Source organism: Leptodactylus fuscus, chromosome 4 (assembly GCF_031893055.1).
Source record: "Leptodactylus fuscus isolate aLepFus1 chromosome 4, aLepFus1.hap2, whole genome shotgun sequence".
In the NCBI taxonomy this organism is placed as follows: Eukaryota; Metazoa; Chordata; class Amphibia; order Anura; family Leptodactylidae; genus Leptodactylus; species Leptodactylus fuscus.
The window spans coordinates 16355119-16370549 of NC_134268.1; the positions used below are offsets into that span (position 1 = coordinate 16355119).

Consider the following 15431-nt stretch of genomic DNA (forward strand, 5'->3'; position numbering starts at 1 on the left):
CAGTGTGACTACCACTATACGGTGGATGGGGCTGTTGTGACGCTCCTATTCAGATAATAGGAGTGGCGTTGCAGTACAGCGTGACTACCACTATACGGTGGATGGGGCTGTTGTGAAGCTCCTATTCAGATTATAGGAGTGGCGCCGCAGTACAGCGTGACTACCACTATACGGTGGATGGGGCTGTTGTGACGCTCCTATTCAGATAATAGGAGTGGTGCCGCAGTACAGCGTGACTACCACTATACGGTGGATGGGGCTGTTGTGACACTCCTATTCAGATAATAGGAGTGGCGCTGCAGTACAGCGTGACTACCACTATACGGTGGATGGGGCTGTTGTGACGCTCCTATTCAGATAATAGGAGTGGCGCTGCAGTACAGCGTGACTACCACTATACGGTGGATGGGGCTGTTGTGAAGCTCCTATTCAGATAATAGGAGTGGCGCCGCAGTACAGCGTGACTACCACTATACGGTGGATGGGGCTGTTGTGACGCTCCTATTCAGATAATAGGAGTGGTGCCGCAGTACAGCGTGACTACCACTATACGGTGGATGGGGCTGTTGTGACACTCCTATTCAGATAATAGGAGTGGCGCTGCAGTACACCAGAACCAGCGCTCTACGGCCGCTGTGAGGTTCCTATTTCTTGAATATGAGAGCCTGCATGCAATCACCATCCACTGCTTTAGCCACACAGTGCTGGAGCGGCTGACCTGTGCAGGGTTCAGGTGTCCAATGGGTCATCTTGTGGATAGGTCATCAGTATGTAAAATCGAATTGGGACCGTAAAACCCACTTAAGCTCCGCGCCAGAAAACTGGCATTAGGTTTGCAACAAAATTTGTCACAAATGGCGATTTTTTTTTTTTTTGTAAATAATGTTTTACTGAATTTTTAAAATGACAACAATGAACATATACAGTATATCGTTGATAACAAACAGTGTGGCATTACTGACAGAGAAAACATTCAAAAGTGTTTGTAGGTAACTGCAGATTGAGCAATGAAAGACACAACGGGAAATGGAACATGGGGAAGGGAAAGACAATGAGTGGTAGAGGTGGGAGTCAAAGGGTCTCAAAAAGAAAAATATCCTAATCAACCAATGGCTTCCCACGGGTGCGTCCAGGTAGGGTCTTTTGAGAAGGTATACTATGGCGCCCACATAGAGCTGAACTTCTGGTGAGTGCAAAGTTCAAAGTGGGAGAGTTCCTCCATATGGGCTACGTGAGAGACTTTCAGTAGAAATTGAGATATTGTGGGAGGCGATTCAGAGGCCCAGTATAAGGGATCAAAGACTTGGCAGTACATAGAAGATGAAGCCAGAGTCGCTTGGAAGACCTAAGGGGGAGGGTGTGCCATAAATATAAAAATATGCCAACCGGGGTCAGGGGTTCGGAGAGTCCACAAATCTGGTTCAGAACCAGCTGAACGAGCGACCAGTAGGGGGATATATTTTCATATTCCCACCATATATGCAAATAGGAACCTGGGTCCTTATGGCAGGTCCAACACAAAGGGGAAGCCGGAGGATAGAACATACAGAGCCTGGCCGGGCCGCTGGGAGGGACAAGTGACTGCAGAGGATTGTATTCTTTATTGGACTTAGTGCAACAACTATCATAATCTGTGGATCAATGTCGGACGTACATAGACTTTACCTTTACAAGTGTAATAATGAGTCAGTCTGCACACCGCACTACATGTATGTGGCCCTGCCAGGAGGTTGTTATATAGGACATTACTCTAATAGTAGGAAAAACCTATTACATTGTAATATTCTACACCCCAGACTGTAACCCCGGATATCTTACACAGGAAGAATATTGTTATATTGCAGGAAGTGGAATTTACAGTTTATGTTATTCCCTTGTATACTGTTAACTGTTGAAAACCAAATCTATCTATCTATCTCCTATCTATCTATCTATCTATCTATCTATCTATCTATCTATCTATCTATCTATCTATCTCCTATCTCTATCTATCTCCTATCTATCTATCTATCTATCTATCTATCTATCTATCTATCTATCTATCTCCTATCTATCTATCTATCTATCTATCTATCTATCTATCTATCTATCTATCTATCTGTCTCCTATCTATCTATCTATCTATCTATCTCCTATCTATCTATCTATCTATCTGTCTCCTATCTATCTATCTATCTATCTATCTATCTATCTATCTCCTATCTATCTATCTATCTATCTATCTCCTATCTATCTATCTATCTATCTATCTGTCTCCTATCTATCTATCTATCTATCTATCTATCTATCTATCTATCTATCTATCTGTCTCCTATCTATCTATCTATCTATCTATCTATCTATCTATCTCCTATCTATCTATCTTCTATCTATCTATCTATCTATCTGTCTCCTATCTATCTATCTATCTATCTATCTATCTATCTATCTATCTATCTCCTATCTATCTATCTATCTATCTATCTATCTATCTATCTGTCTCCTATCTATCTATCTATCTATCTATCTATCATCTATCTATCTATCTATCTATCTATCTATCTGTCTCCTATCTATCTATCTATCTATCTATCTATCTATCTATCTATCTATCTATCTATCTCTCATATCTATCTAGCTATCATTATATCAGTTCATCAAACATCTTGCCTAGCTATATGTCTGTTAATTTTCTTTCTTTCTTTCTTTCTTGCTAATATTGTATCTATCCATCCATCTAACAGCCTGTCTGTCTTATCATAGCTATCTGTCCTAGTTCGTTCTTTCTTTCTTTTTTTCTTTCTTTCTTCCTTCCATTCTCTTTCTTTCTTTCTTTTTCCTATTTATCCACATAACTGCCTCCCTATTTTCTGTCCATCCGTCTGTTTATCTCTTTCCTCCAGATCTGTCTATTCATCCACCTGCCTTTTCTGTCCATTCATCCTCCATCTGTTTCATATCCTACTAAATTTGTACACTTTCCCAGATCCTGGTCATCATGGCACTCTTGAGGTCATCCCCATGTGTAGTAGTCGGGGGCCACGTGCAGGTGGTGTTGGGTATTTGACCACTGGACTTCACCTGGTCATGAGTAGGGACCATCAGAATCTTTGGCCCAATAGTTTTCGCATGCCTTACGAGAGACAACAAATCCCAGACGGCAAAGCTCCATTATCAAGTGCAGAACGTGTTGACAATTTACATGCGATCTCAATGTGTTGATTTTACGTCATCGTCATTCACAGAAATCTATTTTCTGCTTGAAGATTCAAGGACAAAAATAAATCCAAATAAAAGATGGTGCGTAATAGATTTCGCCACGTTTATATATCCGTGCATATTATTTACCTGTCACTTCTGTTCCTCACATTGTGTTCTTCTCTGCAATGTTAAAAATATACCCAAACATGTATCCTGAGACAAATCCTTGAGCCGTCTTCTTAGGTTGACTTATGAATAAGTCGATTTTCTTCTGTTTATATCATTATCTGTAATGGCCACAATTACAGTCTCCTTCACGATTCCCAGGTACCTGAGCGGTAAATGTGCCTGTTTTCACGCCATGAATCACTCCATAACTAGGTAAAGTTGCTGTTCAGAATCTTAAAGAATCGGGGCCACTACTTTTGTGGGAGCTTTTAAAGGGCCTGGCTGGAAAAGGGGTCCATGATCCACTCCTACGACACCAAGCAGGGTTGCTGCAAGACAGTCTCGTCTTCTCCTACCCGGACCTACCCAAAGACAGGACAGCTGGATCCCCACTTCTACAATGCAATAGTGTCGCAGCAGTGCTATGTAAACTGGTTCGTAACAAGAGAGTTACCAATTTTCCAAAAATTTCAGGTTCGGCCCTTAAGAATTTTTATAACACTCTAAGGTCTCTTCAGACCCCTGAGTATAATAAGCGGAGGCCAAGGAGCAGAGGCTTGGAAGGAAGCCTAGAAGCCTGGAAGAACTGAGGAAAGGTGAGTATCTGTGTTTTTTATTTTGTCCGCACCACCGCTGGGTCTGACGGAAGACCACAAAGACATGGGAAACCTCTTTTATATGATGGACTCTCTACCTGACGTAACCGGTCATAGCACTTGAGGACATCAGATGGTGTCAAAGACACACAGCCCGCTACACAGTCAATGGGCACTACCTGGTTTTCTCCATTTATCATCATGTTGCTTTCTTTTTAGAAAATAACAGACCAAGATGGATGAGATGGCTAGGGTTGAGCCTATTTTGAGATTTCAGAATCGTTTTTAAAATCCGATTTTCGATTATTTTCCAGCCGAACCCAAGCGCGATCGTGAGATTTGCTTGATCGCCGATCAGGATCCAATCTTTCCCGATCCCAATCGCTCTACCTACTGATTACTGATATATACATAAATAGGATCCGATTTTTGATCATTTTCCAGCCGATCCCGATCCTGATCGTGAAATTTGCTCAGTCGCTGATCGGAATCTGATCTTTCCTGATTGCTCAACCCTAGAGATGACTGAGGACCAAACTGGATATATCCCAGATTTTTCGAGTTTATAGGGATCCTATCTTTGAAAGACATTTTTTTAACCCTAAGGGTGCATTCACACTACGTAATTGCCAGCTTATTCTGAACGTAAAACACATTCAAAATCAGCGGCGTATAAAGCAGTTCCATTCATTTCTATGGGAGCTGGCATACGAGCGCTCCCCATAGAAATGAATGGGCTGCTTTTTTCACTACGAGCGCTCCCATTGAAGTGAATGGGAAGTGCCGGCGTGTACGGCAAGCTCTGCTCATGCCGAGCCGTACACGCAGCGCTTCCCATTCACTTCAATGCCAGCTCCCATAGAAATGAATGGAACTGCTTTATATGCCGCTGATTCTGAACGTGTTTTACGTTCAGAATAAGCTGGCAATTACATAGTGTGAATGAGCCCTAACATGTCGGAATAGCCTTAAGAAAGGCTATTCGTCTCCTACTTTTCCTTTTCTTCTCCGCACCGCCGTTCGCCTGCAATCCCAGCACCTTCTTACTTCTGGGCCTCGGGCTTAGGGCAAGCTGACTGTGCATGCCCGCCGGCCACGAGAAAATGGTCGCTTACAATACTGTGGAAGCTGCCATTTTTCTTTTAGCCGTGGGCTTTAGCAGTCGGTTTGCTCTAGGCCTGAGGCCCAGAAGTAATAAGACGCCACCGGAGGAAGACGCGCTGAAGACCTCGTTGCAGAAGAAGATGGAGGCGGCGCTGGAGAGCTGTCTGGCAGCATTGGGGACGCCCCCAGTGCTGTCTGAGCGCTGGGGCACGCCCCCAGTGCTGCGAGGGAGCTCATTTACATACCGAGAAAAAACGGGATTGCAGGCAAACGGCGTCGCAGAGAAGAAAAGGAAAAGTAGGAGACGAATAGCCTTTCTTAAGGCTATTCCAACATGTTAGGGAGAAAAAATTGTGTTTAAAAGATTGGATCCCTTTAACCTGAACCTGAAACATTTGGGATCATGAATCACTGTTATACTCTGGCGACTTCTTCTAGACTCCGGTTGTCCTTAGGCACCCTGGAGTCATAGCTGAAGCCCAATCACAGGCCAGAGTGTATGATGTCAGTCAGAGGATGGAAGGGATGTCACAAGGATGGCCAGGAGGGGTCAGGCAAAGTGAGGATAGATGTTTTTTATGTCGCCGCACTTTATATGTAACAAGTCCAGTTAGAGGGTTTGTATGATAAAGGCCTGACATTATTACTAGACCGTAGGAGACCACGGCCCAGGACCCTGTCTAATAGACAGAGCAGAGAGTCACTAGCGGGGAGTGGGTTTTTCCAGGCCCAGCACAGTCATATATTACATGTAAGCTTTTCCTTCCAGTAAACAAATATATTTGCCCTGTAGAAGAAAGACTGTGGTGTTATTTATTCATCCTGGAGAGATCTATAGTATAGTACATGTTATCTACAGCGTGTACAGATATAGGTATTAATATGGTGTCTCTCTTCTTTACAGCATTCTTTTTGCAGATGTGAAGGGATTCACCAACCTGTCCACAACCTTATCAGCACAAGAACTAGTCCGAATGTTAAATGAACTCTTTGCAAGGTTTGATCGCCTAGCACATGTGAGTCACAAAACACTTTGATTTTATTAGTTATATTTGTGTACACAGCGGGCAGTGTTATACCGGTTATATTCTTGTACATAGGAGGTAGTATTATAGTAGTTATATTCTTGTACATAGGAGCAGTATTATAGTAGTTATATTCTTGTACATAGGAGGTAGTATTATAGTAGTTATATTCTTGTACATAGGAGTAGTATTATAGTAGTTATATTCTTGTACATAGGAGTAGTATTATAGTAGTTATATTCTTGTACATAGGAGCAGTATTATAGTAGTTATATTCTTGTACATAGGAGCAGTATTATAGTAGTTATATTCTTGTACATAGGAGGTGGTATTATAGTAGTTATATTCTTGTACATAGGAGCAGTATTATAGTAGTTATATTCTTGTACATAGGATAGTATTATAGTAGTTATATTCTTGTACATATGAGCAGTATTATAGTAGTTATATTCTTGTACATAGGAGCAGTATTATAGTAGATATATTCTTGTACATAGGAGCAGTATTATAGTAGTTATATTCTTGTACATAGGAGGTGGTATTATAGTAGTTATATTCTTGTACATAGGAGGTGGTATTATAGTAGTTATATTCTTGTACATAGGAGGTGGTATTATAGTAGTTATATTCTTGTACATAGGAGGTGGTATTATAGTAGTTATATTCTTGTACATAGGAGGTGGTATTATAGTAGTTATATTCTTGTACATAGGAGGTGGTATTATAGTAGTTATATTCTTGTACATAGGAGCAGTATTATAGTAGTTATATTCTTGTACATAGGAGTAGTATTATAGTAGTTATATTCTTGTACATAGGAGCAGTATTATAGTAGTTATATTCTTGTACATAGGAGTAGTATTATAGTAGTTATATTCTTGTACATAGGAGTAGTATTATAGTAGTTATATTCTTGTACATAGGAGGTGGTATTATAGTAGTTATATTCTTGTACATAGGAGGTGGTATTATAGTAGTTATATTCTTGTACATAGGAGGTAGTATTATAGTAGTTATATTCTTGTATATAGGAGTAGTATTATAGTAGTTATACTCTTGTACATAGGAGTAGTATTATAGTAATTATATTCTTGTACATAGGAGCAGTATTATAGTAGTTATATTCTTGTACATAGGAGTAGTGTTATAGTAGTTATATTCTTGTACATAGGAGCAGTATTATAGTACAGTAGGTAGATTTTTGTTGCAGCTGGCAGTAATATAGCCCAAAGGTATATAAATGTTTATTTTTGTGCAGAATTACATTGTCTCTTTTAGTTTTCTTGTGTGTCAGTCTTCACTTTAATCCATGTATTCTACTCATGAATTAGGATAAACAATGACCTTGCTTTCTCTCACATAGGTAAATCTCCATTCCGTGTGAGCTGAAACTAAGTAGTCAGATTAATATATTGCTCAGTATAATGTGACCACTGTACATAAGCATTGTCTCCTGTGTACACACGTTGTATTGCGATGGCCTCTTAGACGAGCGCTATAACTTTATGCCACATATATAAAATATACATGCCCTATAGATAGCAGCAGATAGGAGTAGACAGGTTATTGGGTTTCCTGTAAGCTTCTGGCTTGTTTGGTTGTTGTCAGGTTATTGCCTCGTGTCACTGATACCTTGTCACGAAAGCCTCTGCTCTGTGTCACCGTAGACATGGAGTTCATTCATTAAACAGGTGGTGACTGACTTGTTGTGTGATACAGACATTTGACGCCGCTGTGCATTTTACATCAATCTCCCTGGCGGAGGGATCAGCTGGATTTTACATGGTGTGCTGACACAGCGTGACTGTAAACTAGCAGAGCTGTGTTTGTGAAGGTGATCACTGGTGATAATGTGGAGCCGAGATCATGTATATACAGTATATACAGTAATGCGGCAACATTGCAATACTAATAGAAATAAATGAGATCGGATTCATATGACGCGCCACTGAAGGGCTCATAGGGCCGTATCTGGGTTGATGTAGTCACATCCGAAGCTGCATTCAAAATTGTGTCCTTGCCTGAGAGCATTGCTGGAGTGTAGGTAACATTTACTGACGTACAGATCAGCGATTTGGTCACATCTCTTACTCTGCAGTGTGAATACATTGCCTTATAACCAGATGTATTGTAAAAGCAGCTCTGGATGTGACTGGAGGATTTTCTTATAAAGTACTTGAGGAATTAGAACAATACTACTTTACTCCTGTCCGTGGTATCTGTTTCCTACGTTTTGCTTGAATACCGAATTTATGAAGAGAGTAATGGCTGACTACAAGTATCTCTGTTGTCTGTAACCATGGAGATACATAGGTAGGAACTGAAGCTGTATACACTCATGAAGCGTATATACCAGAAGGTTGTATACTGATTGCAACGCTAGTTCATTATTGTGTTAAGGTGCGGGATGTTGGAACAGTCCAAATGTGCTAAATATATATATATATATATATATATATATATATATATATATACTGTGTATATATATATATATATTATCTATCTCCTATCTATCTATCTATCTATCTATCTCCTATCTATCTATCTATCTATCTATCTATCTATCTATCTATTTATCTCCTATCTATCTATCTATCTATCTATCTATCTATCTATTTATCTCCTATCTATCTATCTATCTATCTATCTATCTATCTATCTATCTCCTATCTATCTATCTATCTATCTATCTATCTATCTATCTATCTCCTATCTATCTATCTATCTATCTATCTATCTATCTATCTATCTCCTATCTATCTATTTATCTATCTATCTATCTATCTTCTATCTATCTATCTATCTATCTATCTATCTATCTCCTATCTATCTATTTATCTATCTATATATCTATCTATGTATCTATCTATCTTCTATCTATCTATCTATCTATCTATCTATCTATCTATCTCCTATCTATCTATCTATCTATCTATCTATCTATCTCCTATCTATCTATCTATCTATCTATCTATCTATCATCTATCTATCTATCTATCTATCTCCTATCTATCTATCTATCTATCTTCTATCTATCTATCTATCTATCTATCTATCTATCTATCTATCTCCTATCTATCTATCTATCTATCTATCTATCTATCTATCTATCTCCTATCTATCTATCTATCTATCTATCTATCTATCTCCTATCTATCTATCTATCTATCTATCTATCTATCTCCTATCTATCTATCTATCTATCTATCTATCTATCTATCTATCTATCTTCTATCTATCTATCTCCTATCTATCTATCTATCTATCTATCTATCTCCTATCTATCTATCTATCTATCTATCTATCTATCTATCTATCTATCTATCTCCTATCTATCTATCTATCTATCTCCTATCTATCTATCTATCTATCTATCTATCTATCTATCTCCTATCTATCTATCTATCTATCTATCTATCTATCTATCTATCTCTCTATCTGTATCAGGTCTGTCTATCTATCTAGAACCAGTGTATATCATCCATTAGATACATATTACCTTCCCCTTAGTCCTTGAGCAGACATCCTGAGTACGGTACATTGTCACATGACCACTTTATTATTGCGGTATATTAATTATTAGCGCCCTTTGCCTGACCCTGAGACATATATTTTTCGGCGCTTTTACCGCGGCCTCTCAGTAAAGTCTATTTTGGTGAAGCCACAAATACATTTAAAAATAGAGTAAATCGTATTATGCCCTTCTTGAGCAGGACGTGGAGGCAGACAGTCGTCAGCGATAACGTGATGGGCCTGCCCTAGGTATTACTGTATATCTGATGTAGACGGATCGCGGAAACTGGAACAAATCAATTCACCCAATTAAAAATACAATTTACCATCAGAACACGGCTAGAGATTTACAACGTCCTCTACCCACAACCCCAACCTCCAAAATATGATAACTTCTTACCATAGTATTGTCTTATATGGCTGACGGACTAGAGACAGAGGGCCCATAAATGTTTGTGAAGTGGGCAACGTGCTGGTCATACCCCATTGGTAATATAATGTTCCCATGTTACATATGAAGTGATGCCATTCTGCCAGGTGCAGGAGATGTGCCCACTTTTACAGGAGTCTCCGAAGTCTCCAATATCTTAATCTCAGACTCTATGAACCCCCCGTTTTTATTTTGTACCTCAGAAATTGATATGCAAATGAGCTTGATCGTGCAGTGGGCGTTCTGTGCACCCCTTAGCGTCATAGCTTCTGGTTGCCCACCGCTCTTCCTTGTGCCTCCCAGCCCCCCTCCTCCTGCTAATTCACTGCCTCCATCATTGGCGGTTTCTATTGAAATAACGCGCGTGCGCAGTAGCGCTCCCTCCAGCACGCTACTGCGCATGCTTCAGCTCGCAATGTTCTCTATGGGAAAATTGCGCTGGAGCGTGCGCAGTAGCATGCCAGAGGGATTGCTACTGCGCACGCGCATTATTTCAATAGAAACCGCCAACAATGGAGGCAGTGAATTAGTAGGAGGAGGGGGCTGGGAGACACAAGGAAGAGCGGTGGGCAACCAGAAGGTATGACGCTAAGGGGTGTTTTAAACGCCCACCATACATGATCAAACTCATTTGTATATCGATTTCCGAGGTAAGAAACAAAAACAGGTGTGGGGGGGTTCTTTTTACAAACTAATAGCAGCACCTGACTAGCTCTTCAGGCATAGCTCTGGCTCATAACACGTACAGTATATACTCGAGTATAAGCTGAATTTTTCAGCACAGTCAGCAGGAAAAAAAAATTAGATTTTTTTTTTTTTTTTGGGGGGGGGGGTCTATGAGGATTTAAAAAAATTCAAAAAATAAAAGCTCTACATCCCTCCTTTCCCTAGAATACATACAAAAGTAGAAAATGACTGTGACACACATTATACACATTAGGTCTCCCTGTGTCTGACAGTGCCCGGTCTACTGAATATAGGGGATCTGCAGTGCTCCTGTTCCGTCGGGAAGGGGTTAATAGGAGCAGTGCAGATCCCCTATATTCAGCCAGGCTGAATTCCAAGTGGGGGAAGAAAAACCCAGTCCTCAAGCTCAGGGAAGGGGCAGACAGACAACCAAAACACCCCCTCCCCCTCCCCAGCACCTACTGCACCCAAAAACTCCGACCATTTTAATTTTTGAAATTTTCCAGTAGCTGCTGCATCCCCCCCCCCCCCCCTCGGCTTATACTCGAGTCAATAAGTTTTCCCAGTTTTTTGTGGTAAAATTAGGGTGGTCGGCTTAAACTCGAGTATATATCTAGTGATAGAACCCCTTTAAACCAAGTACATCACAATGTAGCAGTGTGACAAGTAACAGTCTAACCCGGGGCTTCTTCGGGGATATATGCCGTACCCCTTTGGTGGCTCAGCTGTTTGTCTACCTGTTTATAACCTTATTTATTATTATCCTCATTATTAGAAAATTAATGCCAAGCTCATCAATAGTGTTGAGCGATCGGGTTCAGAAAAGATCGGATCCCGAGCAGCAATCAAACAAATTTCACGATCGGCTGGAAAATGATCGGAAATCAGATTTTGAAATCTCAAGATCGGCTCAACTCCAAAAGTGACTTTTCCCATAGAGAAGCATTGACTAGGGTTGAGCGATCGGGATCGGGAAAGATCGGATGCAGATAGGCGATTGAGCAAATTTCACGATCGCGATCGGCTGGAAAATGATGGGAAATCGGGTTTTAAAATCGATCCTGAAATCTCAAGATCGGCTCACCCGTACTCATCAATAAATAAACCAATGTAACAGTATGAGCAGTATCAGCCTGAGCCTGGGATTCTTTAGGGCTTTACCCCCTTTCAGGCTGCAGCTGCCTTTCTTTACCCTTGGAAGGCTCCGCTTCTTCTCTGCCTCTCTCTAACCTTGTGTTACTATACAGAAATGGAAAATGGCAACAAGATCAGCGAAAAAAATCATGTAGGAGTTAGACAAGTATCATCCCGACCCTAGTTCTGCCTTTGGATACGCTCCACAAGCCTACTGCTTCCTGGATTCTAGACGTTTAGTTCCCAAAAATCGTACAATTCTCCTTTGTTATCCCCCGCCGCAGAACAAGGCGCGACATCTAAGAGACAAAATCAATGTCTCCATCACTCGGTTCCATCTCTGGTTTTGACTTCCACATTCAGAGCTAATTAGAATCTTTGCATAGACAGAATTGACATTCAGATAAGATTCGCTGTGACGTGGATTTACGCCGATAATTTCTTCTCTGTTCTTTTACAGTCTTTATGTTTTAACTTTCCAAATTCCGATGGCTTAGAAGCGACCGTAGAATTGCTTTGATTTCACGCTTATTGAAAAAAAATGTCGCATTTGTGAAGTGAATCTTTTTGGAATCTCAGCCGAAATCTGTTATCAGTCTTACAGCGGATCTGTCGGCTTTATACGCTGCCCTGTGTAAGGACAAGATATTAGGGCTAACGGTCCGGACTACCAGTAGCCAAAAGTGTATTGTTAGTTATGGTGTTCCTGCAGTATTTATGTAGATGCATCTGTTATACTGAGTTAATGTAACATTTATTGTATGGATGAATCCCCCATATGTGAATACCCAAAGACATCAGCTCTGATAACAGCATTTAGTGCTTTGCCTAACAGCTTAGTCCTTCATGGACGTAGGCAGCAATAGTCAGGAGCCGATGCACTGAGGTCTATGGGACCAGCTCTGTACAGGGGGGGGGGGGGGGGGGAGAAATAAGCTGTGACATCATCTATTGTCAGTAGTGATGTAATGAATGTAATGATGGGTCAGTGGTGTTATCTATTCGATCGAATATCAGGCCGTTCGAGGTATTCGATCCCAATCGAATACCACGAGGCTAAACACACTAAAAATTTGTATCCCCTCCCACCTTCCCTGGTGCTTTTTTTGCACCAATAACTGCGCAGGGGAGGTGGGACAGGAACTATGACAACGGAGGCATCGAAAAAAAATCGGAAAAGGTAATTAGCGGCCGAAATCAGGTGACCTCCTATTTATACAAATAGTGGATTTCAGATTCGGGACATATGAGACTGTGAACTATGTGACTGTGAGACAGGGATAGATGTACAGGCAGGGATAGCTAGGGATTACCTTTATTTAGGGGGGAATGTCACTCACCCAGCTCTTTGGGGCTCTATCTGGTCGGGATCCCTGTCAGCTTGCGATATGCGGGAGCTGACTTTTTCCCATAGGAATGCATTGACCAGCGTTGAGTGGCCGAATGCCATACAGTGTACAGCATTCGGCCAATCAACGCTGGTTCCTCCAGAGGAGGCGGAGTCTAAGATTGGTCCACAGCAGTCTCCATTGTGGTCCAATCTCAGATGTAGCAGAGCTAGCCGTGCGCTGAGCTCTGCTACACCCGAGATGCAGCAGGGTTCAGCGCACAGTGTAGATCTGACATCAGCGCACATCTGAGATCGGACCACAATGGAGATTGCTGTGGACTGATCTTAGACTCCGCCTCCTCACAGACGAGCCTCCGGCAGAACCAGCGTTGATTGGCCGAATGCTGTACTCTGTATGGCATTCGGCCAATCAACGCTGGTCAATGCATTCCTGTGGGAAAAAGTCAGCTCGTGCATATCACAATCTGACAGGGATCCCGACGTAATACAGGTACTTGGGCGTGTTAGATGCCCCCAGATATGCTTCCCCTGCTGTCCCAGTTGCATTCCAGGGTGTTGTCATCATTTCCTGGGGTGTGATAGTGGACTTGGTGACTCTCCTGAGTCGAAGAGTGGGTTCCCCTGAAACAAAGCATTTTTCCCCATAGACTATAATGGGGTTCGATATTCGTTTGAATAGTCGAATATTAAGGGACTATTTGAAACGAATATCGAATCTGGAATATTTCACTGTTCGCTCATCTCTATTATCTATAGATGTATTATCTTCTATTGTAATCCTGTCTGTGATGTAATTGAAGGGACTGCTGCTTAGAAAACTGCTATAGAATTGTCAAGTGTCAGTGTATAATTAGGCTTAGTAGTCAGAGTGAAAGCGCAGGATTTAACGGGATTCTACCATTAAAATCTTTTTTTTTTTTTTTTGTCCCTAACACGTAGGAATGGCCTTAAGAAAGGCTATTCTTCTACTACCTTTAGATGTCTACTCCGTGCCGCCGTTTGGTAGAAATGTCGGTTTTCATCGGTATGCAAATGAGTTCTATCTCAAGAAAAATCGCTGCTTACACAGTAAACCGACTGCCCTGTAGGCATGCCCGAGGCCTAGAAGTTTGACCGCCAGCGCCGGAAGAAGAAGCGTGAAGAAGCCGTTCCTGAAGAAGATGGAGGCAGCGCTGGAGAGGTCTCTGGCAGCATTGGGGACGCCCCCAGTGTTGCAAAATAACTCATTTGCATACCAACGAAAACCGGCATTTCTACCAAACGGTGGCGTGGAGAAGACATCTAAAGGTAGGAGAAGAATAGACTTTCTTAGATCGTAACATCCGGATAATGTCTTAGAAGACCATGGGGGCCAATCCCGCCATTAGGGCCATGACCTAGTTCCTTCCTCTAGGCCTGACACACTTACGCTCCGTCTCTATAGTGTATATATGTGTGTATATATAGTAAGTTTAGCTCCTGCGTCAGTTGCTGTGCTCGCTGTCAGCGCCCCCACATTCTGCCCACATTCGCTGTCTGGTTGGCACAAGTTAATAAGAGATCTGTGTGTGATCTTCTATCTGCCTGGAAAAACTCGCTGACTTCTTATCCCCCATCCTTCAGCTACATGTCTGTGTAAACTGTCAAGATGACATTTACTAACATGCAAAACAATCCCGGCTCTTACATATTAGCTCGTGACTCATCTCTGCTGCTTTGTGGTAAACTAGTTCCCCGGTCCTCTCCGGGGCCCCGTGCTTATTAGCGCCTATAGGTTTACTAGTTTTATTTTGACACCTGTCACCTGACGGATCACTACATATCATTTATCATTCTCATCGACATTCATCCCTTGAGCGTTACATAATGGCGACGTAATTTACACCCACACGCCTCTCCGTGCACGGGTTTATACACAATTACACAACTGTTTGGTTGTTTCGTTATTTTGTAGGGTTTTCTGGCTTTTCACACTTCCTACAGAAGGACACGCTAAGTCCACTACAGATTTGGTGGGGGTGTCGAACTCCAACCAATTCGATATTAATGTTCCCTTTAACCCTTCACAAGTAGGTTTGGATATCCCCAAAGAAAATCCCAAGATTGCTACCCCAGAATAATCTCGGTGAGTGACTAGTGTGGATGGACAGGTAGAGTTTGGACTTTAGTTGAAGACCTTATCCATCGTAGTTTTCAGGCCCTTGGAGAAGTCAAGAACCTAAACACCCAGATAGCAAAGAACCCCCTCCTTCTTTGTGATTTGG

The 15431-nt window shown here is 41.6% G+C and overlaps 1 protein-coding gene across 2 annotated transcripts in view; it reads left to right on the forward strand.

Annotated features, from left to right (window-relative positions):
- Positions 1-15431, forward strand: part of ADCY8 (adenylate cyclase 8) — a 243041-nt gene that overhangs the window by 94331 nt on the left and 133279 nt on the right. For both annotated transcript variants that reach the window (XM_075270087.1, XM_075270088.1), the window contains exon 4: positions 5953-6064. In XM_075270087.1, coding sequence (XP_075126188.1) covers positions 5953-6064 — 112 coding nt within the window. The remainder of the gene's footprint in view (positions 1-5952; positions 6065-15431) is intronic.